Source organism: Pleurodeles waltl, chromosome 11 (genome assembly GCF_031143425.1).
Source record: "Pleurodeles waltl isolate 20211129_DDA chromosome 11, aPleWal1.hap1.20221129, whole genome shotgun sequence".
NCBI classification, from domain to species: Eukaryota; Metazoa; Chordata; class Amphibia; order Caudata; family Salamandridae; genus Pleurodeles; species Pleurodeles waltl.
Window position 1 is genome coordinate 680,547,658 of NC_090450.1, and position 22,895 is coordinate 680,570,552.

Here is a 22,895-nt window from a genome sequence, read left to right on the forward strand (position 1 = left end):
AGGGGTACCCATTTACACATGTTCAGCAGTTCCTGTGTGCCTAGTACAACTATCCCATAGTGCCCTTCTCTACCTAAAACAAAGATGGCAGAACGTTCAATTGTGAAGAGCTCCTGAGCCTACCCTAGAGGTTTGGCCAGAGAAATGAGCAACCCCTTCTCTGTGGTCACTCAAAATCGGTGATGGGGGTACTTCTTTCCCATTGGGATTAGTGTCTGGCTGATTAAATAGACAAAAAGGGGGGTAGGCAAATGTGTTAGTTACATCTGCCTGTAATGGGGTGGGCCTCCTTAAAGATAATTAACCTGCTTTGGACTGCCCAGGTGGTCATCCTGTCAGAGGAACAGAACACCTGCCCACTCCGAAGGCTCTTGTCTCAGCTTTGAGAGCTGGTTCACACTTCATCAAGGAGTCCGCTCCTGGGTGACGATGGAAAGCTCATGCAAATGGACCTCTAGAGGCTTTAGGCAGATAAAAGGTAATGTTTGGAAAGTATGTTTTGTAAAATATTTAGTACAAACCCAATTTTAACAATGAACGGGTTTAGTAAAAGTATTGCAAAAAGTCCAAGAATTACATTTTGGTTTCTGAGTGAAGATAACGTTATTAAGTTTAATAATGTATCACATTGCTTTCCCACAGAACTGCTAACCATGCTACCATGAAAATAGCTTTTAGAGCTTTGTCATTGTAAGGACACGTTTAGCATAACATTTGCATGTCTTACTTTTAAATACCATGCTCATGCCTTCTTGGGTACTGAGGATTGCATAGGGATGACTAATTAATGTTCTAAAACAGGGTTTAGGCCTGACAAAAGGGGTTATTTTGTCAGGCTAGATGTGCAGTTTTAAAACTGCACAGACAGGCTACAGTAGTAGGCCTGCAGTCATGTTTTGCACTGTTACTCTAGTTGTGGAACAATGTATGCTTCAGTCCACTAGTGACATTTAACTTACAGGCCCTGGGTACACCTTGTACCATATACTAGGGATATATAAGTATAATAAATATGCCAAATGGGAGTGTGACTAATTTAACATGCTTTAAGGGTCAGGGCACAAACACTGTACACCAGACAGCTGTGTCGCAGGACTCAAAGCTAGCGTGTGAAAATACTTTTGAGATAATTTCTTGGACATTTTTCATTTGTGTATATTTGTCTATTGAAAGATAATTGCCCCCTCAACCACTGGCAGAAATTCAAATATTGCAGTTTGTGAGACCAAAGATACTGCTGAACAAGTGTTCTGGAACAAAGGAGCTGGCAGTGCATGGAACCCACTTGCTGTTGGCTCAGGGGTGGTGATATTTACTCAATTAAGGCTAAGGTAATTCAACTGTTTAATTTAACACATTTGACATGTCATTTGGTACAAAAACAGTGTAATCCTCAATACACTGCTATGAGAAATTGTGTTAGTTGTTGAGGAGGTTGAATTCCTATTCAAGCAGCAACCAAAATCCTTGTCAGGGTGAAGCCACAAGCAAACCCCAAATTAACCTGGGCTCAACTCTTTGGTAGCATGGTACAGAGTAGTCAGACTTAACTTAGAGGCAATGTGTAAAGTGTTCATGCAGCACTTCAAGCAAAAATAAAATTAAAAACGCAGCACAAGAAAAATCCCACACCAATGTACAGAAATATATTACATTTTAATAAATAATCAAGACCAAAATTTCAAAAATCCAATCAGTAGGACTGGAGATATGCAGTTTTGAAAGATATCAGTTAAAATAGCACCAAAAAGCACAAAGCACCAACTGAGGTTATCTGGTCGTGCGGTACCAGAACAAGTTACAAGTTCAGGTCGACTACGATGGGGAGCAGCCCGGCTTCAGGGACCCAGTTAGGTCCACTGAAAACAGTACCTTAATCAGGGTTGCATAAAGATGTTGACACCGTGTCGAGGATGCATCATGCAGCAGGAGTGATGTGAGGTCCCGACGAGATGTGTTGCACCAGAAGTGGTCCCAGGAAGCTGTGAAGTGCAATGTCCTTGCGTGGTGATGTGATGTGTAGAAGTGGTTCTGATGGGTTGCATTGGGCAAGGCAATGTCCTTGGATTGAGATGCGTCTTTGTGAGAGTGCTCCGGCAGAGCCTTTGTGATGTGCATGTGTGTTAGGTGACAGCTCCTCACCCTCATTAACTCAGAGTGGCCCATCCTGCCAACATTCAACTTCCCTTTGTCCAGCAGTCGAAGTGCATTAAAACAGTATGGGAAATGTGATGCTGCAAACAATGGGGTGAGGTGAGTGAGGGAGGGGGCAAGGTCAAAGGTGTGACTAAGAAAATAACATATTGTGCAAGATTTTTTTGTTCTTTCACCATATGATAGCTACATATAAAATAGTGCACAGATTAAATGAGAAATAAATAATAAAAAAGTTAAGTTAATCAGAGGCAAATGCACTATAGCACATTAGATAGTGCACTGCAGAGGACTGAGCATAACCAGTGACACACAGGCTTAAATCTTGGTTAGTGCAGTGGACAATAGAGACTTGTGTATTTTCAGAACAAGCAGCTCGTGTATGTGATAGAAACCACTGTGTAGTTCATAATTTTAAACTTGCATTACACACAGATAGCCTGACATAACATGTGCGAACAGATAAATTTGTGCATCCAAAATATAGATTTTAGTAATACCCAGACTGTGTGTAATGCATTTTTATAACTGTCCCTTTAAAGCACACACTTCACAGCTCAGGTGACTACTCCCTTGCACTACCACTCAAAAAGTGTTGTCATCACAAAGATTCAAGTTATTCCATCAATTAAAGCCAGTGCTGACTCTAAAGCACCTTTACATTTGCAGATTGGCCCGTTGCGCACATCGTAATTTCTTTCCGGCAAGCAAGCACCCTGGCAAGACAGTTGTTTGTTGTTTAGCTGTCTGCCGGCCTCCCCCTTCAGTTTCATGGCACAAGAGGTTCCCTGAATGATACTTAAGCATTTAAAATGTGAACCGTCCCAGGATCATTGTCATTTTAAAAAAGTAGGGGAATGTTTTTTCATAAATTAAAATAGTAAAGGCAAGTCGTGCTTCTCCGATCCCGTCCCCTTGCGCCACCGCCTTTGTCTCACTGTCTGGAGCAAAACACAAAGACCAACTGCCAGTTACACCTCATCATGTGACCCAGAAGCAGGCTGCATGCACCAAATGGTTAGGACAAGAGAATGACAACTTTTTAAAAGTGTCATTTTCAAAATTGTGACTAAAAATCCAACTTTAACAATAAAGAGGGATTTTATTTGCAATCAAACTCAACCTGCCTTCCTGCTCCCATTTGAAAGTTATCATTTATTAAATGTAATAGGGTAACCCATTGTTGGCCTTGCAGTAGTGAAAAATGAATTTAAGAGCTTTTCACCACCAGGGCATGTAAAGCTTAAAAGTACATTACTGCAACCCCTGGACTGTTTATGGCCTACCCTAGAGGTGGTTTATATGTGTTAAAAGGGAGGTTTGGTCCTGGCCAAAGGTTTATTTTGCCATATCAAAATGGCAGTTTTAAAACTGCACACATAGCCTGGAATGGCAGGCAGGCTACTGAAGTGGGAGGCACAAAAAGTGCTGCAGGGCCACTAGTAGCATTTAATTTATTGGCCCTGAGTATGTGTAGTGCCAATTTACTAGGGGCCTACAAGTAAATTATATATGCCAATTGTGTGTACGAAATTCTACCATGTTTTAAGGATAGAGCACAATTACTTTAGCGCTGGTTAGCAGTTGTAAAGTGTGCGGAGCCTTGGAAGCCAACAAAAACAGGTTCCGAAAATAGGAGAGTGAAGGCAAAAGTCTGGGGATGACCCTGCAGAAATGGCTAAGTCCAACAGTTGCTTTCTCCTGGGTAGATATTGGCAATTCCTGTAGTTTGTACCTGAATCGGTTGGCACACTACTAACTCCATAGTTGTTCTTTGGTAAAAAAGGGGGTCTGTTTGCCCTTTAAATGCCTCTGATTTTTGCCTGTTGATTGCCTCTGTTTTATTTAGTGCGATTTTGGTGTAATATCTGTGCATGTGCTAACATACAGATATGTTGTTGGATGTTGGTAATTTTCAGTTTTTGCTTATGTTATGTTTCATTTTATATATATCCCTGGTTACATCCGCTTTGCTTGTGTAAGTAGAATTTTAGTGCAACATAATGCCCTTTCAAGCAACACTTCAGACCTGATTATGACTTTGATGGAGGGGATTACTCTTTCACAAACGCGCCGTATTACAAGTCCCATGATATCCTATGGAACTTGTAAAACGCAGGGCGGGATATTCGTCACGTTTGTGATGGAGTAATCCCCTTAGCCAAAATCATAATCAGGCCCTAAATCTTTGTCTATCAGAGTCTATGTCTTCACTCTCTACAGTATTTTGATTCGTCTCTCCTATTTCTTTTACTACCTTATTTCTCTTTCTTTCTTCCTAGCACTTTTCTCTCTATCTCTTCTGCAACTCTCCTATTCCCTCTGCCCCTTACTCCTCTATTTCTTGGACATCCCTGTCGGTCTCTTGTTTTTTTTCCCTTGTGCTTTCTTTCACAATCCCCTCTCCCCTTTTTTTCTCTCGCTATCCCGTCCCATCCATTACTTTCTCTCTCTCCTCCTCCTGCTTACCGTAATTTTCTCCTCTGTCCCTCTCCCTTTTCAATCTTTGCCTCGGTCTTTTGTTGCACCCTTCTCTCTCTCGTTCTCTCTCTCCGTCTATGCTTCTTTCTCCCGCACTCAGATGCTAACTTTCCTGATTTTGACCCCGCGGTACATATTAAACCCTTGGTTTTCAAACCTCTACTGCAAGCAATCCTTTCCCCTTTTAAAGCCCCTCTCTTTCGCATACACCACACATGGGTTAACAGGTCCACTGGTTCCCTGCCACTCTTTGACAACAGATATCCGGAAATGGTCGCTAACCAAGGCCCAGTCTTGCTCTGCGCACGGTGATGGACAAGTTATTTATCAAAGCGAATTAAGTGTAACCTTCCAGCGATTTGGGGTGGTTTTGTCTAAGCCGCAGTGGAGGCGAGGCTGCGAAGAGGAACATTGTTGCTGGATTGCATCATGTTTTTTGGCTGAGGATGCTGCCTCGCAGATTTACTGTTGAGGATTTAAGGTTGGCCGCAGCTCCTCTACAAGACCAAAATTTAGGTGTCTGTAAATTCGAGTGTAGGAATAACCGTATTGCAGACTCCCAAGGGACTTAGGGCCAGATGTAGGAAGCACTTTGCGAGTCGCAAACGGCAAAATTTGCCGTTTGCGACTCGCAAATGCGTGATTCCTACGCAGAAATGCATTTTGCGAGTCGGGACCGACTCGCAAAATGCATTTCCGAATCGCAAATAGGAAGGGGTATTCCCTTCCTATTTGCGATTCGCAATGGTATGCAATTCCATTTGCGACCGCGTATGCGGTCGCAAATGGAGTCGCAGTTACCATCCACTTGAAGTGGATGGTAACCCATTCGCAAACGGGAAGGGGTCCCCATGGGACCCCTTCCCCTTTGTGAATGGACCCCATATTATTTTTTCAGGGCAGGGAGTGGTCCAAGGGACCACTCCCTGCCCTGAAAATTCCGAAACTAAAGGTTTCGGAATTTTTTGAAATGCAGCTCGTTTTCCTGTGAGGAAAACGGGCTGCACTTCAAAAAAAAAAAAAACCTTTATTTAAAAGGCAGGTCGCTAACATGGAGGCCTGCTGACGTCAGCAGGCCTCCATGTTAGCGAGTGCCTATACTCGCAATGGGGTCGCAAACTGCGACCCACCTCATAAATATTTATGAGGTGGGTCTTTGCGACCCCATTGCGAGTTGCAGAAGGTGTCTGAGACACCTTTCTGCATGTCAAATTGCGACTTGCAATTTGCGAGTCGCACAGACTCGCAAATTGCAAGTCGCAATTTGATTTTTTCCTACATCTGGCCCTTAATTATGTAACGCGTAGGCCCAGATTTAATATGCTCTAGCACCACATTAGTGTCATTTGTTTACGCTAATGTGGCGTTAGGCTTCAAAAATTGCTGTGCAATAATTTTTGAAGTGGTGTAATGCATTCACTGCGCCACTTTGTAACCCCTTGCACCACATTATGCCTGCACAAGGCATAATGTATGCAAGAGGAGTGTTCCCCCTTTAAGGGGGGCAGGGAAAAAATTGCGCAAAAAAATCTGCTCAGAGCAGGCGTTAAAAAGGGGAACACCATTGGTTACAATGGGCCCCTATGCACTCTTCAGGGTTAGAGCCAAAATGTTGGCGCTAACCTGAATAGTACATCAATAGCATCAAAAATGTTGATGCTATTGCCCCCCAACCTGTGCCATGGTGCACCGTATTTTAAATACAGTGCACACATGGTGGTGGTAGAGGGACGCTGAGGGGCGCAAGAAAAGTGGAGCTGCAGTGGATGTAGCCCAACTTTTCTTATATCTGGCCACAAATTCTCAATCAGGATCTTCTGAGAAGCAATGTGCATCCTGGGCTACCAGCACATCCAGTGCTCAAACTGTGGCCCCTAGCATTGGCACGGGTGACGGTCCTGCCAGATAGGCCCTTCATCCTCTTTCTTAATACCCAGGGCCCAATCACTAGTCCCAGAAGGCTAGAAGCTCTAATTAATGGCTGAATCGGAGTACTGGGGAATACTGTTGGTCAGGAATGTTTCTCTTGGAAACTTTACAAAAAAACAGGCCAAAAAGGGGAATAACACACAGAAAGACCAGTTCTCACACATTATTCACCATTTCAGATATGGTATCCTGGTATATCCCGGTACGGGTGTAGAAATAACACATAGTAATACCACACGCAGTATTACTGTGCTCTCTGTACCTTACCATTCATGACTTGTTTTGGAGAAGGTTGGCTTCTTGTAGTAATTTCAGTATTTGGTGATAGTGTCTCCAGTAGCAGTAATCGTGATGTTATCTCAGATTTTGCATCAAACAAGCAGAAATGGAATGTCCACATGTTTTTCCACATACAAAGATGCAAGAGATTTTTGCTTGTGAGAGCAGTCCAAGGAGAGACTAATGCCCACATTATAAAAAGTGTGGAGTGAAATTCCGGCATGGCATTCGCTCTACAGTGTTATCTATGGCCCTTTGTTCCCACACCAGGATTTTCCAAGTGGTGGACCACAGAGCCCAGTGTTACTGACCGGAAAATCAATCCTCTAAAATAATTTGGAAAAAGGACTGCATTACAGCCGAGACCCAAATCTCTGTCCACCAAGGCGCAAAACCATGTATCAGAAGTTCCAACCATCTGGAATCTGCACACAGAATTCCTCCAAACTCGTAATCTGCACCTGAGAGGGAGGACATAAAACATGTCAGCAGTTCCACAGTTAAGGGGGCATGTTATTGGAAGCATAATTCATGAGTGGTGCCACAAACATGGATAACAAAAATGAGAGCCAACAAGCAGTGGTGCATCCACAAACAAATGGAACCAGGGTGTTGAGGGGCATGCTGAGCCTACCAGGTCACTACTGCAGGATCAAGTGGTTCTGTTTAGTGACTTCACCCATCAAGCTCATTTATAATTGAAATGCAAATCAAGACTGATTTGCACATGGCTCGGCACAAACTGATGTGGCATGGTGGGCAAAAGAACGATGGGTAAGAATGCTATCCCAAGGGATTGCCAGTGTTAGAAATAGTGCAAGCATCCTCCCATCGACTTTTGTGTTTTTAAAATGTTACCTAAAAATCGAATCGGGCAGCTCTTGGACAAATGTATTTTTAAGTCAGTATCGACGAAAAAATGAAAAGAGAAAATTGATTTGTGTCAATAGTAAATTAATTATTGAGGGAAAGGAATAATTCGATGCATTACTACAGCATATTACCCCAAACCACCAGTTTCAAACAATAATCTGTCTCAAAACGCCTTCCCCCACACTACCCCTCACAGATTCACAGACCAGTAATTGAACAACTCTGCAGAAATCTTTTCCACAAATCAAAAAATATTAACACATACTTTCTTTACATCTGCCTAAAGCTTGAGGAAAGTTTATGGCACTTGTAAGAAATGATATAACTGTAATATGCAAGTCGTCGTCCACTGTTTGGTGGAGGGCCGGAGGCCTGCAGTTAAAAGGTGTGAGGAGCTTCTGTCCTTATAGGGGTTACCACTGCCAACAAAGACAGCAACATTTCGGCAGCACCTTCGCAAAGCGAAATATACCGAAGATGAGCTAAAGCTTTCATCCTTGTACGACAATGTTTCTCACAAAACGGCATTGGTTTTCATGCTCAAGTTATTGAGTATTAAAGTCCTCAATGATTTATAAGTTTAGGAAACGGGCAGAGGGAAGAGAGTGTAAATATGAGGACAGACAAGAATATAGGACCTCATTTAATGTGCCCGGTAATACCGGAAGCAATACCATCCAGGAAAATGAGGCTGTGGACTGCAGTTTTTCCGCAGTTTTGTATTACCTGTACTTTGGAAGCTGCATCGGTCAGAATTGGGAATAACAATAATAACAATAACACAAATAGCAATGTGGCATGTTTTTCCCTGTCCTGAGCTGCAGAACCTGAAATCTTACCTTCAATTTTTGCTCAAACCTTGCCGAGGGTTACTCCGCCACAATGGTGATGGATATCCCATCCACTGAAATATAAATATCATACGAAATATTGGGATTTACATTTTGGTTTACGGAATGTCCGTCACTGTTGTGACGGAGTAACCCATCCACCGAAATCAAAATCAATCCCTTCGTTTCGTGTGCCTCCACGGTCTGCCAGACTTCACACTGGCACGCCTTAAGGGCATCTTACATGCCACAGCACGTCACCCAGGGCCAGACAGAATATGATCATATCACCCCCATCCCGATGGAACGCCATTGTCTCCCCTTTCCAGCCTGCACTATCTTCAAAACCAGCTGCACCATTTACAAAGTCATCACAACTATCATCCCCACTTACCTCGCAATAAGCTCACCCACACCGATGGTTCTCGGCACACCCGCAGCCAGGACACCGTCAGACTAAGAAGCATAGAAGAGACAAAAAACAAGGCAGTAAGACTTTGCTTTAACCCTGTACAGCATTCTGCCACTCTTTGGCTAGGTTCACCTTATAGAAATTCCACATGCATACAATAAGATCAACTTATGTAGGTGTCATCATAATCTCAGGAAAAATCACCACCAACTCATTGAAACCTGAGTAAAGTTATTTTCTAGGTAAGTCAAGCGTACCTGGAGCAAGAACACGGTAGAGTGATTGTTTGAGTGCTAGTATCGCCACCCAAAAACCCTTCTCAATTTTCAGTTATTTAGACTGTGGTGTTAATAGCGGATGCAATAAGACCCCTGTGCAATCAACATTGGTACCAGGTATTTACATCTTGGACCCGTAGTACAAGTGGCTTGATGTTTGGTGCAATACTTATCGCACAGCACAAAAATGAGCACAGACGCGTTTGAAATTTATCAGGTGTGATAATAATAACCTACTATAAGTTTGCCTTCACAGTGGGGAATAACACGCAGATATTGGAGCTTTCCTCACCAAAATCCACTAGCCCCTGTATTTACCAGACATTTCCCTCCATCTTTAAATTCTGGCAGGTTTGACCAATAACATTTAACAAAGTCTGTGATCTGTAATTTTCTGATGCGATAAATATTACAAACATTTGTAATTCCGATCCCTTCGCTAAGAGGTGATTTTATAGGGGTCGTAATTTACCGACCCCCATAGTAATGAGGGCCTTGGGGTAAGAAAATAGAGAGTAAAATAGCAAGAATTATCAATACATACTTTTTATTTCTACCCGGGGTACTTTCCACCAGCAACAAATTGATGATGGCAATAACATGTGCAAAAGAAGAGTAAGTACAGTCTGCTCTCAGCTCTTAAAAGACGCTAGTTCAAAAACAGATTTAAAATACTTTTGCACCCATGTTTGCACTAGTGCTTGGGTCCATATGAGCCTGCTACAGATAGAGGTGTGAAAAGCACTTTTTTAATTTAGGTTGCAGTGCATATTAGTGAAGAACTTGCTAAAGGGTTTGGGTTGAGTACATCCTTTGTAGGTAGGTTTTATCATATGGTCTATATTTTACAGTCAGCTTTTTTGCCCATATTACATTTCTTTAAAGTAAATTTATTTACTGAAGCTGAAGATGTCGTTTTTCTCACTTCTCTTAATTATTTCTTGCAGATTTTGAAAATGTCCTGCATAGAAATTCTAGCTGCGGAACCCTCAAGTATATGTGCAGGAGGTAAGTTTGGAAAAATCACTTCACTAATCCTCTTAGGCTGGAAAGATTCTCCTAATACTGTATAATGGGAGGAAGGCAAATTAATGGTCCCGTGTAGAGGATTCATAGGCAACATAAGATGAATTTGTGGACATATGACAATCAGCAACTTCCTCTTGTGTAGCTTCAGTAAACACGAACAGTCAGAAAATCTAACCTTTTTAATAATTAGAATTTCAGAATAGCCCTCCATTTTATATCGGCTGCTTTAGAAATTCGGCCATTACCGATGGTCAATAAAATATTCTAAATTATGCTAACTATTTCATACCAACTACAATTTTAAATGTACTCCCCTTAATGCCATTTACGTTTTCTTTCTGTTTATTCTATATCTGTTCATCCCAAGTTGATTAAATGTGCAAAGTGTACAATGTAAGCACTCATACCTGTCAATAATTGTATTTTTTGTTTTAATTTAAAATATTTTGGCTTTGGGTGATGCAGTGTCCTGCATTTTCCTGTTTTCTGCTTAAGTTCGTGTAAACATTAGAGGAAAAACAAATGTTATTTACAGGAAGTAAATGGAATGCTGGGAAGGGAAGCAAGCAGTGCTTAATTTGTGCTTGTTGTTTCCGGTGCTGAGTACCAGCACTTATTTTTGCGGGCCGTCACTTATTCTTCTACCTCAAGCATTCGCTACAAGCTCTTGTAGCAAAAGACACATATGGGAAAGACGGAGGAAGAGAAAAGTGAAAAAAGTCACAAAGTTAGAAAGCAGAAAGCTGCAGGAGTGAGCTGGAGGGGCAGGGTGTGTCAGTAAATAGATGAAAGAGGCCCGACATGTCTTCAGGGTTACTCTGCCTCGGTATTCCGTGTTCGCACATTTAATTGCAGCAACCGCTTGTTTCAGAGGAGAGCTTTGAGCACCGGCACCTTTTTATTTACAAATAAGCACTGGAAGCAAGTGGTCTAAAATACTCTTTGAGGTTTCTACCATGTGCACAGAAAGATGCCCTAGTTGGTAACGCAAGAAGAAACCACAGTTTATCTTTTGGGTTTCTGCCAGTCACCTGTCTACTGGCCAACTGCAGTGTAGAGGAGGCAAATGTTACCTTCCATGGTGAAGCCACCTTGTCTGATTTACAAATGCATTTATGAGTCAGGGAGTAGTAGTATAAGATTTCTTTTTTATGTACTCGTACAAAATCCAGCACTTAATCCACACTGCTGAGGCCGGAGATAGTCTTGCACCACCTCATTAAAAAACGCAACATGCCTAACTCACAAGAACAGTGTAAGAGTACTTTGAGATTTCCTCTTCCACATGAATGTACTTTGTAGCTCTCCAGGCCAATGTCATGTGACATTTTCATACGTTGGTACACCTATAATGTGGAAATATATACACCAGACAGCTCCTCACTGGAAGAAGTCAGCACCTATATAAAAGTGCATATTTATTTATTTATTTTCCTGTGGAAAAACCTTTTTCTCCTTGTGATGGACCCAATGAACTTTGGCAATACCTCATTCCTCTTCCCACGTGGAAAGGGATTTACGCCAGCCCTCACCTATTCGAATCATCCCAGCATTTCCAGGGTGTAATGTTATGTTATATTGATTTCTGTAGTGCACTAATCATCTGAGGTGCTTAGGCAGATGTGTAGGTGTGTGGTTACCGAGGTGCTAATATGAAGATCCAGATCTTCAGCTTCTTGCAGGACTTAAGAAGTGAGGACAAGGCTCTGTTGTGTGGAGGGAGGTGCTATGTCTTCGAGCGACCTCCAGTTTTGTTTTTGTGGATGCGAGGAATGTGTCTAAGTGAGAGTGAGGCAGAGTGCAGGTGTCTGGTGAGTTGGTGAAAATATATGCGGCTATTTAGGTATTCTTGTCCTGTGTTCTCTAGGGCTTTGATTTGGCTGCACTTGTGAATGGGGGGCCAGTGAAGCTTCCTGAGGGATGGTGTGATCTGTGTGCAGAGTAGAAGGTCGGGTATAAGTCTTGCAGCGGTGTACTGAATGGTCTGGAGTCTGTGCAGTAATTGTTTGGGGATTCTAGCATGGAGTGTTGCTGTAGTCAAGCCTTCTGGTGATGAGTGCTAACGTGACAGTCTGTCTGGTGTTCTGAGGCAAACACTTGAAGACCTTTCACAGCATGTGCATGATGTGGAAGCAGGAGGTGCACACAAGGTTGACTTGAGCCATTATGTTGAGATTGGTGTCTAGGATGATCCCGAGATGTCTTGCATGATCTGTGGGTGTTAGTGCTGGTCCTAACTCCGAAGGCTACCAGGTGGGGTCCCTTAGGGAGGTCTTAATGCTGAAGACCAGTACTTCTGTCTTGTCAGAGTTGAGCTTTAGGCAGTCAGTTTTCATCAAGTCTGCTAACATGGTCAAGCAGTTGGTAAAGTTGGTTCTGGGGTTCATTGTCTTGTCCGTCAGGGAGAGGATGGGTTGAGTGGCATCAGCGTAGGAGATGATGGTGATGTCCTGTGATCAGATGATGTTGGTGAATGGTGTCATGTATATGTTCAAACGGGTGAGACTGAGGGACGATCCCTGTGGGACTCTGCATATTGTTTTCTGGCTCTCTGATGTGAGGGATGAACACTGTGAGACTCCTCATATCAGTTTTATGGTATCTGATGTGAAAGGGGATGGAGAAGGGTTGTAGAGAAGTTTGACAATACTTACAACATGGCCTTTTTGTAAGCATTCACAAACTAACAAGTCAAACCACTTCTTGAACCACCCACCACCATCTCTTTATGAGTAGATCTTGCATACTTTTACACTATTGTGGTATACAATTACATGACAGTAAATAGTTTTATAACTGATATCCTTTCATAGATATCTAGCAGGTGTAAATCCACCCATTTCTGAATTTACAGATACATAAAGGGCCAACATTGGATTTGTGAGTTAGGCCAAATGGATTCAGATGTGATGCCTACAATTCTATAGAGAGTAAGAGTTCAAAACCTTCTGGAGTAGGTCACTGGGGTTTGTGCTTGAATCAAACTTAGAACTTGAGACTAAACTACACATACCCAGCAGCTTTTCATCACATAACATCATGTAAAAATGTGGCAAGTGTGCCCTGGAAATACCTGCAATATACTGATTTTTGCAGATCAATATGGGGAAGAATGTGTAGGTCTGGGCAAAATCTTTCATACTTTCCAGCATTGCAGTTAAGCTTCTTAGGGAAATGGCTGTGTTTATGCCCTTGCGCTACATTGTGTAATACAGATTGTTTTTCAGATAAAAATCCTATTACGGAAGGCCTGGAACAACATAAATGAACAGAACATTAGTGGTTCTTTTGCCTTATCTGTAATTTTTTACCATATTTTTTATTTCTCTTCTATTTAATTGGTAAGGTGCACACATATCAAACAGGTTGTACTAGCACTAGGGAGCAGGCACTGGCTCAGGTTCAAGAAGTAAAGATGTTATGGTAAGAGCCAGGCTTTAAGAATTGTTTTAAAAAGCTGCACAATCTGGGATGTTTTGCAGGAATAACTTGGTTACAAAGTATGCCATAAGACAGAGAAAGCCCATCTCCTCTTCTCCTATGTTATAAAGCAGTGATTTTGAGCAGCCAGACCATAGAGGATCTTAACAACCAGGGTGAAGGGGGTGAAATAGTGCTTACATTTCCTCCTTAGGTCCTAGAAGGCCCGATGAAAAAAACAAAGAGCTTTGACCTGACAGCGTTTAGCCACTGGTAACCATTACAGGGCTTTAAGATGAATAAATATAGAAGTGCGGGCTGGGAAATAAGAACTAGTCAGACTGTGACATTGTGCCCAATCTGCACCTGGTATAAGACAGCCGGGAAGGCACAAATAGATGTCAATGACATAGTCTGTATGAGAGGTTAGGGGCACATGGACAATAGTCTTAGAGATCTTTTTAGGAAGGAGTGGAATTTCCTGAGCATTCTTAGCAGATTAAAACAGGTGCCAGCAGCCTGAATGATCTGCTTAGAGAAAGTTTTTGCCTGAAAGGATGGAGTGAGGGGGGGTACCTAGCTCTGACTACCACCAGTCCAACAACTAGAGGCCTGCTGGTCTTCTGGATAGGAGGACTTCAGACTCATATCGGGTTAGGTTGAGAGAGGTGTCGCTTATCCTTTGAGTCACCATGCACAAGCAAAAATGGAACTTAGAAAGTGTCATATCTATGGAGTCTGAAATGGAGCACTCAACTTAACTGGAGGCATATAGATGGATTGAAATATGTTAAAATTGAAAACACCTATCCAAGAAAGAGCATCACTAAATAGTCCTAGGGAAAACAGTCTTTGATTCAAAACTGAGTGAGAAATAGTGTCAAATGTTGATGATAGGTCCAAATAAATCCTGGTAGCAGTATGTCATTTGTGTAGCAGCATTTAAAGCTCATCTGCAATTGTGACTGATAGAGATCAGTTCTATATACAAGGGCTAGTAAAAAGTATTGTGAGATAGCAAGAAGATTGTTCGATACCAAGTAAGAGGACAACTGAGGGTTAATACATTTAAGTTATCTTGGCTGGCAGGAGCAGTAGGAAAATAGGCACAAAAGATGTCCAAGACAGCTGGGTCTGCACTAGTTTTTTTTAAGAGAGGTACAATGTGAACCTGTTTACAGTCTACAGGAACTGATAAGGAATGGATAGAGATGTTACAAATTTCATAAGCAACGGCCAATGATTTCCAGGATGAGAAATAATATCTGAGATGGTCATGGATGAGATGAAGCATTAGAATAAGTGGGGGCATCACTGCATCAACCGAAAGTGGACTACAACTAGACTGTGAGGTTGTCCCTGGGGCGATAAGGTGAGCAGTAGTCGAGATAGCAGACTGACCATTAGTCAGAGGTTTAAAAATAGACTGGACAATGGCTATTTTTTTGGGACACAGATACCTCAGAGCAAAATTCCCGGAAAGGCTTTGAGGAATGGTTACAGGCCATAGGCTGTTATAATTCTTTGACAATGGAGAAGACCTCTTTAGGAGCACAAGATGTAGATTCAATTTTGCCGGAACAGAAATTGGCACGCCGTCTGAAGAATAATGTTTTTTTGTATGCAGTTTTGTAAACTGCTTTTGATAAAAGATCATATGATGATTTGTAGCCATCTTTTTTGTGATGTAACTCTTCAGAGTATCAGGGAGCTGAGGTGCAGAGCCTATGACCAGTTAAAGAAAGGTCTTATCGAACCACTCGCTAATGGAGTGGACTGTGGCCAACATATTGGAATAGAGCAGGAAGCTTAGAGAGGGCAGCAGTAAGGTTCTCAATTGTGACCTTAGACTATTGTCCGAAGCAATAGGGGTTTGAGAAGGTGGTTTGTCTCTAAGCATTTTTGGGCCCGAGGAACAAAAAGACCATCCAAATAATCCATCCAGATGAGAGGGATGTGGGACATGACTCTATGTAAATGATAATTAGAGAAAAATGGGTTCAGAACTAGACCTCCTGGATAAATGAGGTTGTTGAAGAGTGGCTGTAGGGGGAATGAAAATGAAGATTCAAGTCATCCAATAAAATAGAAGATTCTGATTTAAAAATAGTAGGAACATGAAAGTCTAGGAGCTCTGAGCTAATTTTGCTCTTAAAAATGGGTGGGCAGCAAGTGAGTGCTCTTGAGAAGGAGTAAGAAGTGGGGTATTTAAGCAAAATGCAATTGCCTCACAAGAGGTAAGAGTGAAATGCATCCTCATGTCTAAAATGGAAATGAGGTTGCATTTCACACAAAAAAATGGAACAAGTAGCCAAAATGGCATTTCATGTAATTCTGTGTAATTTGTTTGGGCATTTTGTGTAATTTCTTCAAAGGAAATTGCACAAATTAAAGTCAGGTCTAAAAGCATGCTATTATCGTGTTGAGCACTATTCTCATCTGTCTATGGATTTTTTAAGTTTCTGGGGTAAATAGCGCCAAACAGCACATTGCGCCAATTGCGGTTGTCGTGCTGAAGTGGGGCAAAGAGCATGGGGTCCAATACAGGGTCCAGTTCACCCTGCTGAAAATTTTCCTTCTCTAAGTCTACAGGGACCAGGTTTAACCTGCTGAAGATTTTATCTTCTCTGAGACTAATTCCACTCACAGAGCTGCAGCGGAGCTTTGCATTGGAGATCAGTGCAAGGAGATTGTTGACTTTAGGAGCAGGTTGGTGTCAAGAGTCAGTCTGCTCTGGAGCTTCATATTGGCAGTCAATGAGGACTCTTGCTGCTGCAGTTGGTTCTTGGAGCGAAAGTGAAGAGCAGGTAATCAGCGGACATTGCGGATGGTCGTCAGGCGATGTGAGAAGTCCGTTTGCGGCTGCGAAGAGCACAACAACTTCTGGATCTTAACCTGGAATTCAGGACTAGTAGTTTTGAGGCAGAAGCAATGCATTCTGTTGGCAGGCCAGGGTCCAGGACTGAGATGGACACCTCTTGGGTATCAGGACTCACCCCAGAAGAGGCCAGCAGCAGAACTCAGGCAAGTCCAGTTGGTTCTGGTCAGCTGGGAAGTTGCAGGGAGGCCTCTGGAAGCTTGCTGTTTTCCTGTAGCTCAAACATGAGCCAACCAACGGACCCTTGAAGTCACTACTTGGGAGCCTGGGTTCAAGGCACGTAGGCCCCATCTTGCTTCTTCATACAGCAGGGCAGTTCTGAATCTTCCACAGGCCCTGGAGTGTTCTGATGAGAGGTTCTGAGGATGAAACTTTTATCCGCAGTGTCAGGCTGTGATTGGGGGGTGCCCCTTTTGTTTAATCATCACCCTTTCCTGGGTTTGGCTCCAAACTGTTTAGGGTAACACAGGGCTGGCAGCCCTTATACGTCAGGAAGGGGGTGGACAAGCCTTGAGGCTACCATTTGAAGCTCAGGAAAGCTGAGCACAACCCCCAGCACATTCTGGCTAGGACAGAAACACCCTGCCCCACACCCAAGGTTATTTTTTCCCCATGTCTGGAATGAATACACTAAACATCACAGGAGAGCCATTCATAGTCATGTGAACCTTGACAGTGGCGGAAAGGCACATTGGGTTTAGGCATAAAAATGCCAACTTTCTAAAAGTCAAAAAACAAAGTGATGGATAGAACGATTGAATTAATCACAGCCACTGGTGACCGATTGGGCCGCATCCCAATCCATTCACTTTTTCCCTCAATGCTACCTCAGTTTGGACCTATCCAAATGCAAATAAGCCTCAACCCTTTCCCAGTAGGTACAGTCCCACTCGAACTGCCAGACCATGTCCTCCCTCACCCGGAACTCAAGCAACCCAAGACTGGGTTCACCTTTGGTATGGACTCATCAGCCAGGTGTAGCTCGATTTATGTGGCACAGTGAGCACAGGACCCACATCTGGGCTTACCCATCACAATTAGGGCATCAAGAAACAAAGCGATGGATGAAATGCTTTAATTAATCTTAGCAACTGGAGATTGCTCAGGACCGCATCCCAATCCATTGTTTTTCACCAACCATGCCACCACAGTTTGGACCCAGCCATATGCAAATCAGCCTTGACCCTGCTCTGATGGGAACAGTCCAGCCCAAACTGCCAGGAAATGTCCTCCTTGAATTGGAACATATGGAACCCAGGGCCAGTTTTACTCTTATTATGGGCCTATCATCCAGGTTTCGCTTGAGTTCAGTGGTACAGGGAGCCCTGGACCCACGTCTGGGCAAACTCATCACATTTAGGGTATCAAAAAAATTAGTGATGGATGGAATGCTTGAATTAATCTCAGCCACTAGTGGTAGCTCAGGGAACTAAGTGGGACACGAATGCCCGGGCATTGGTCCCGTGCACACTTTGTCACTGGATTTGGATGTAGCCCAAGTGCTTACAAGTGGCTTATATCACAGGCAATCCATCCATCACTTTTTTGTATATGTTTGTGTGTAGCCCTAAGTGGGACGGGTTTGCAAGGATGTGGGTCTCATGCATGCTGTATCACTGGAACCAAGTGCTACCTGGCTGATGAGCCCTAACTAGGACAAAACCAGTCCTGGATTGCTTGTTTTCCAGTTCAGGAAGGACCTGGACTGGCAGTTCGGTCTGGACTGCTCCAATTGGAGCAAAGCCAAGAATGATTTGCGTTTGGCTGGGTCCAAATTAAGGTAGCATGGTGTTCCAAATAATGATGGATTGGGATGCGGCCGGAGTAATTACCAATGGCTTTGATTAATACAAGCATTCCATCCACCAATTTTTTTGTATACTTTAACTTTCTAAAAGTGACATTTTCAGAATAGTAACGTAAAATTTGACTTTACCATTAACAAAGATTTTAAATTACAATTCATTTGACAGGAAGAAGGCTTTCACTAAATGTTCCTTAACTGAAATTATCACTTAAGTATAATAAGGTAACTTAGTCTTCGTCTGTGAGAGAGGTAACCTTACAACAGTGAAAAACAACTTTAGGAGTCTTTCACTGTCACAACATGTAAAACCTAAATACACATGTTCTACTTTTTAAATACCATGCGCCCTGCCCTAGGAGTATTTAAGGTCTCCCTTAAGGGTGACTTATGAATATTAAAAAATTAGAAAGGAAAGTTTAGGCCTGTCAAGAGCTTTATTGTGCCAGGTTGAAATGGCAGTTTAAAACTCCACTACAACCTGCAGCAGCAGACCTGAGACATGTATTTTGGTGTTACTTTTTATTGGGTGCACAATGAGGGCTGCAGCCCACTAGTAGCATTTGATTCAATTTACAGCCCCTCGGTGCACGTATTACTATTTACCAGGGACTTAAAAGTGAAATAATTGTACCTGGTTTAGAAGGAAGAGCACAAGCACTTTACCAGTGACCAGCAGGTAAAATGTGCAGAGAGTCCTAAAAGCCAACAAAAACGGGTTCAGCAAAGGCAAAAGTCTGGGGTACCCTGTAGTAAAGGCAGTCCAACTAGCATAAAAGACAAAACACGTTTTGTTGCTGTATTTTGTGTGTCTTGCAAAGAACACTGCTTTGACAGCATTAATGAGGGGGTGCCGCAACCGAACGAGCTGAGATGAGGCGAGTTATAAGTGTATATTTAACATACACCCTGAAAAGGTGCAGTACTGCCACACACGCATTCTTCCCTGCGGGGGCCAGGCCTATTTTTGTCAGCCACGTCCAACGTCTTAACTTGGCATGTGTCTGGTGAAATTAATTTTAATTTCAAGATGGAGCTGCTGCCTCGGGGATGGAGGTATGAGACCGCACGTGTCCGTGCACGAGACGAGCCGGCACAAGCCTGCTGCCACGAAACACCCAGAACAGCAATCTCACACCTGAGAAAAGCCTTTTCTAACTAGGCATTCTCCTGCGTGAGGTAACATGTTCCCTCTTCAGCAACCAATGCACTCACTTCACCAACCCATCCAGAGACCAGAACAAATCCAACCATTTTCAAACATTCAGAAAAACACGGTGGCATTTTGTATGCTTCAACTGTTCATTTCTTGGGCATTGAGTAGTACTATGCATATAAAATGTGCGTGTCCCTGCAAAGTTTTTCGAAGGTACAGATTTCTATCATTTAAAAGTTTGCGAAGTTTCCCTTTCATCTTTGCACATGCAAAGCTTTTATTTCCATGTGCATAACGAGTTCCTTTTATGGTAAAAGAGTACAGTCAAGTCAATCAAGAGTTTATTCATTCCCGTCTGCACATTTTCATCACCACTCCATTCTGAAAAATGTACGCACAATCATTTGCGTAAATTTGCAAGTTTTATTTTTGCAGAGATTTTCCATACACAGTTGTATTGTGGAGAAGAAGAACTCTTTTTTCTTAGAAGACTATCTTCTTCAGATTAGATTTTAGCATTAAATAAGGAGACATGCAAAAAAACCAGTTACCTATATCACAATTGAAATACAGATGTTCCGAAGTAGGGGCCAGATGTAGCAACAATAGGTTTTGCGACTCGGAAATTGCGACTCCGAGCGACTCGCAGTTTCCGAGTCGCAAAACCTAATGCAGAAAGGTGTCTAAGACACCTTCTGCGAGTCGCTATGGGGTCGCAAAGACCCACCTCATTAATATTAATGAGGTGGGTCGCAAATTACGGCCCCATAGCGACTATGGGCACTCACGGGTATGGAGGCCTGCTGTAGTCAGCAGACCTCCATGTCCGTGACTGCTTTCCAATAAAGCTGTTTTTTTTTTTTCAAAGTGTAGCCCGTTTTCCTTAAAGGAAAACGAGCTGCACTTAGAAAAAACAAAACGAAACCTTTTGTTTCGTATTTTTTCAGAGTAGGCAGTGGTCCCTTGGACCACTACCTGCTCTGAAAAAATAATTTGGGGTCCAGTCACAAAGGGGAAGGGGTCCCATAGGGACCCCTTCCCGTTTGTGAGTGGGTTACCATCCACTTCAAGTGGATGGTAACCGCGACTCCATTTGCGACCGCGTATGCGGTCGCAAATGGAGTTGCATACCACTGCGACTCGCAAATAGGAAGGGAACACCCCTTCCTATTTACGACTCTGAAATTCGTTTTGCGAGTCGGTTCCGACTCGCAAAATGCATTTCTGCATAGCAAACACACGTTTGCGACTCGCAAACGGCGGTTTTCGCCGTTTGCGACTCGCAAATGGTTTGCTACATCTGGCCCTAAATAACTTCACAAACGGTGCAGAGTGGTAAAGGTTTTGGCAACAACTCGATAAAGGTGCACTCCTAAGCACAGGCCACAGGCTCAGAGAGGCTTTTTATGGGTCCAGAACCCCTTGCTTGGTGTTAGATCGCCGTATATTCGTCTATATAACACCATAACGAAAAATTATGTTCTCCTTTCGAAGAAGATATTGTGTACTTTTAGGCTAGACAAAAGAGTTTAAGAAACTGTCTATTGATTTTTGAAAAATGGCTTAGTCCAGATTTCATGCCATGACAGTTCGGGCCACATTATACTAAACACGCAGTAGAAAGCAGTGGTCCCAATTTGAGAGCTAACGTTATGAGTTCACTGCTAATTTTTCCGAACTCACCTATGTAAGAATAGGTGGGTCCACAAAATAAGTAATCAGAGTGGGTCACAATACGACGGATCTCATTAATATTCATAAGGTAGGTCACAAATAGTGACTCACTCAGATTGGTAGCCTATATGGAGAGGTTGGCATGCTAGGGTCAGGAGACTACTGCGTATTTAATCACCTTTAAATAAAATTAACATATCTAGTTTTAAATTCAGTCATTAAAGCGAATGGGGTTGCGTTTAAAAAAAAAGTTAGCTTTTTCGGAAAAGTTTGTGTGAGAGTGGTTAGTGGTCCTTTAGACCACGGCCTACTCCCACATTATTTTTTTCTTTTATATTAACAAGGGGCCCCTTTCTCTTTTGTGAATGGGTTAGAACCCCAACTCGGGAGTCAGTAACTTTTTAGTGTGTTGTGACTGGTTTGCAGTCACAAAACTTTGATACATAAGGTACTGAAATAACATTTGGAAGAGACACCCAAAACACGCCCCTTCCGAATATTGATTCGGTATCCATTTGTTAACATATTTACCAAGTCAGAAAAAGAATTCCAAAAAGCTATATGTGTTTAGTACATAAGTAAAAAGGGTTTTAGTGCTCCCAAACCCTCTGATATACTGATCTATATATCGCTTGTGGATGCTGAAACCCATTATACATCTGGCCCTCAGTATATAATTTGCATTATGTGTTCCCAAATGTCACAAGTAGAGAATACTAGACTAACTCCAAGGAATTGTAACAGTATTATATTTTTGTCAATTTTCATATTATCCATGTATGTAACACACATTTTAAAATTATTTGCATTTTGCTATTCAAATAATGGGAATATTAACCAATGGTTTTTCTTTGCCTTAGAGATTCAAAGCATGGCTTTCACGTTACAGATAGATCTGTGCAGCATGTGCTCAACCTGTAGGGCTATCTTACTATTTCCACAAGTACGCTATCACAGGAGAAGTTTCTTTTTAGGCGATAGTAAGTCGGTGTGTCCAAGCTTCTTGTACACGGCATTGTGCCTCAAACTACTTCATACAACCTGCCCTTGTGAGTAAAACAAACTTCTTTTACTATGTATGTGCCTCAGACTCCTCTCGCTGTGTGGTTACGGGCCCCAAGACTCTTACACTGTTAAGTCATCAGTCCCAAGCTCCTTAAACTGTGAATTTACGGGCCCAAAAGTCCACGCACAGTGTAAGAATGTGCTAAGAACTTCTACTGTTAGGTCATAGTATCAAGCTCCTTACATTTGAGTCAGGGATCCAAACTCCTCACACTGTGTTTTTGTGGGTCCCATGCTTCTTTCTCTGTGTGAGGTCGTAAGTTCCTCACTTCCTGTGTTTATGAGGCAAAATTGACTCACACTGTGTAGTTATTGCCGCCAAGCTTCTCACACTGTGTAGTCATTGGCCCTAAGCTTCTCATTTTGCACAGCTATGGTTCATAAGCTGTTCACGCTCGGTAGTTAAGCCCCCCCCAAAACTCCTACCACTCTCTGTATATTCGCCCCAAACCCTTCACACTGTGTAGTTATGAAACCAAAACGCTTCACACTGTGTAGTCCTGGGTCCTAAGCTCCTTGCTTTGAATAGCTGTGGTGCACAAGTGACCTGGGTCCTAAGCTCCTTGCTTTGAATAGCTGTGGTGCACAAACTACCAACTCTCTGTAGTTATGGGCCCTAAGCTCCTCACACTG

General features: G+C 42.6%; 1 protein-coding gene across 1 annotated transcript in view; it reads left to right on the forward strand.

Annotated features, from left to right (window-relative positions):
- The window catches only part of ANTXR1 (ANTXR cell adhesion molecule 1), a 398,881-nt gene that overhangs the window by 159,217 nt on the left and 216,769 nt on the right, over positions 1-22,895 (forward strand). Inside the window, exon 9 of the mRNA XM_069214185.1 lies at positions 10,184-10,244. Coding sequence (XP_069070286.1) covers positions 10,184-10,244 — 61 coding nt within the window. The remainder of the gene's footprint in view (positions 1-10,183; positions 10,245-22,895) is intronic.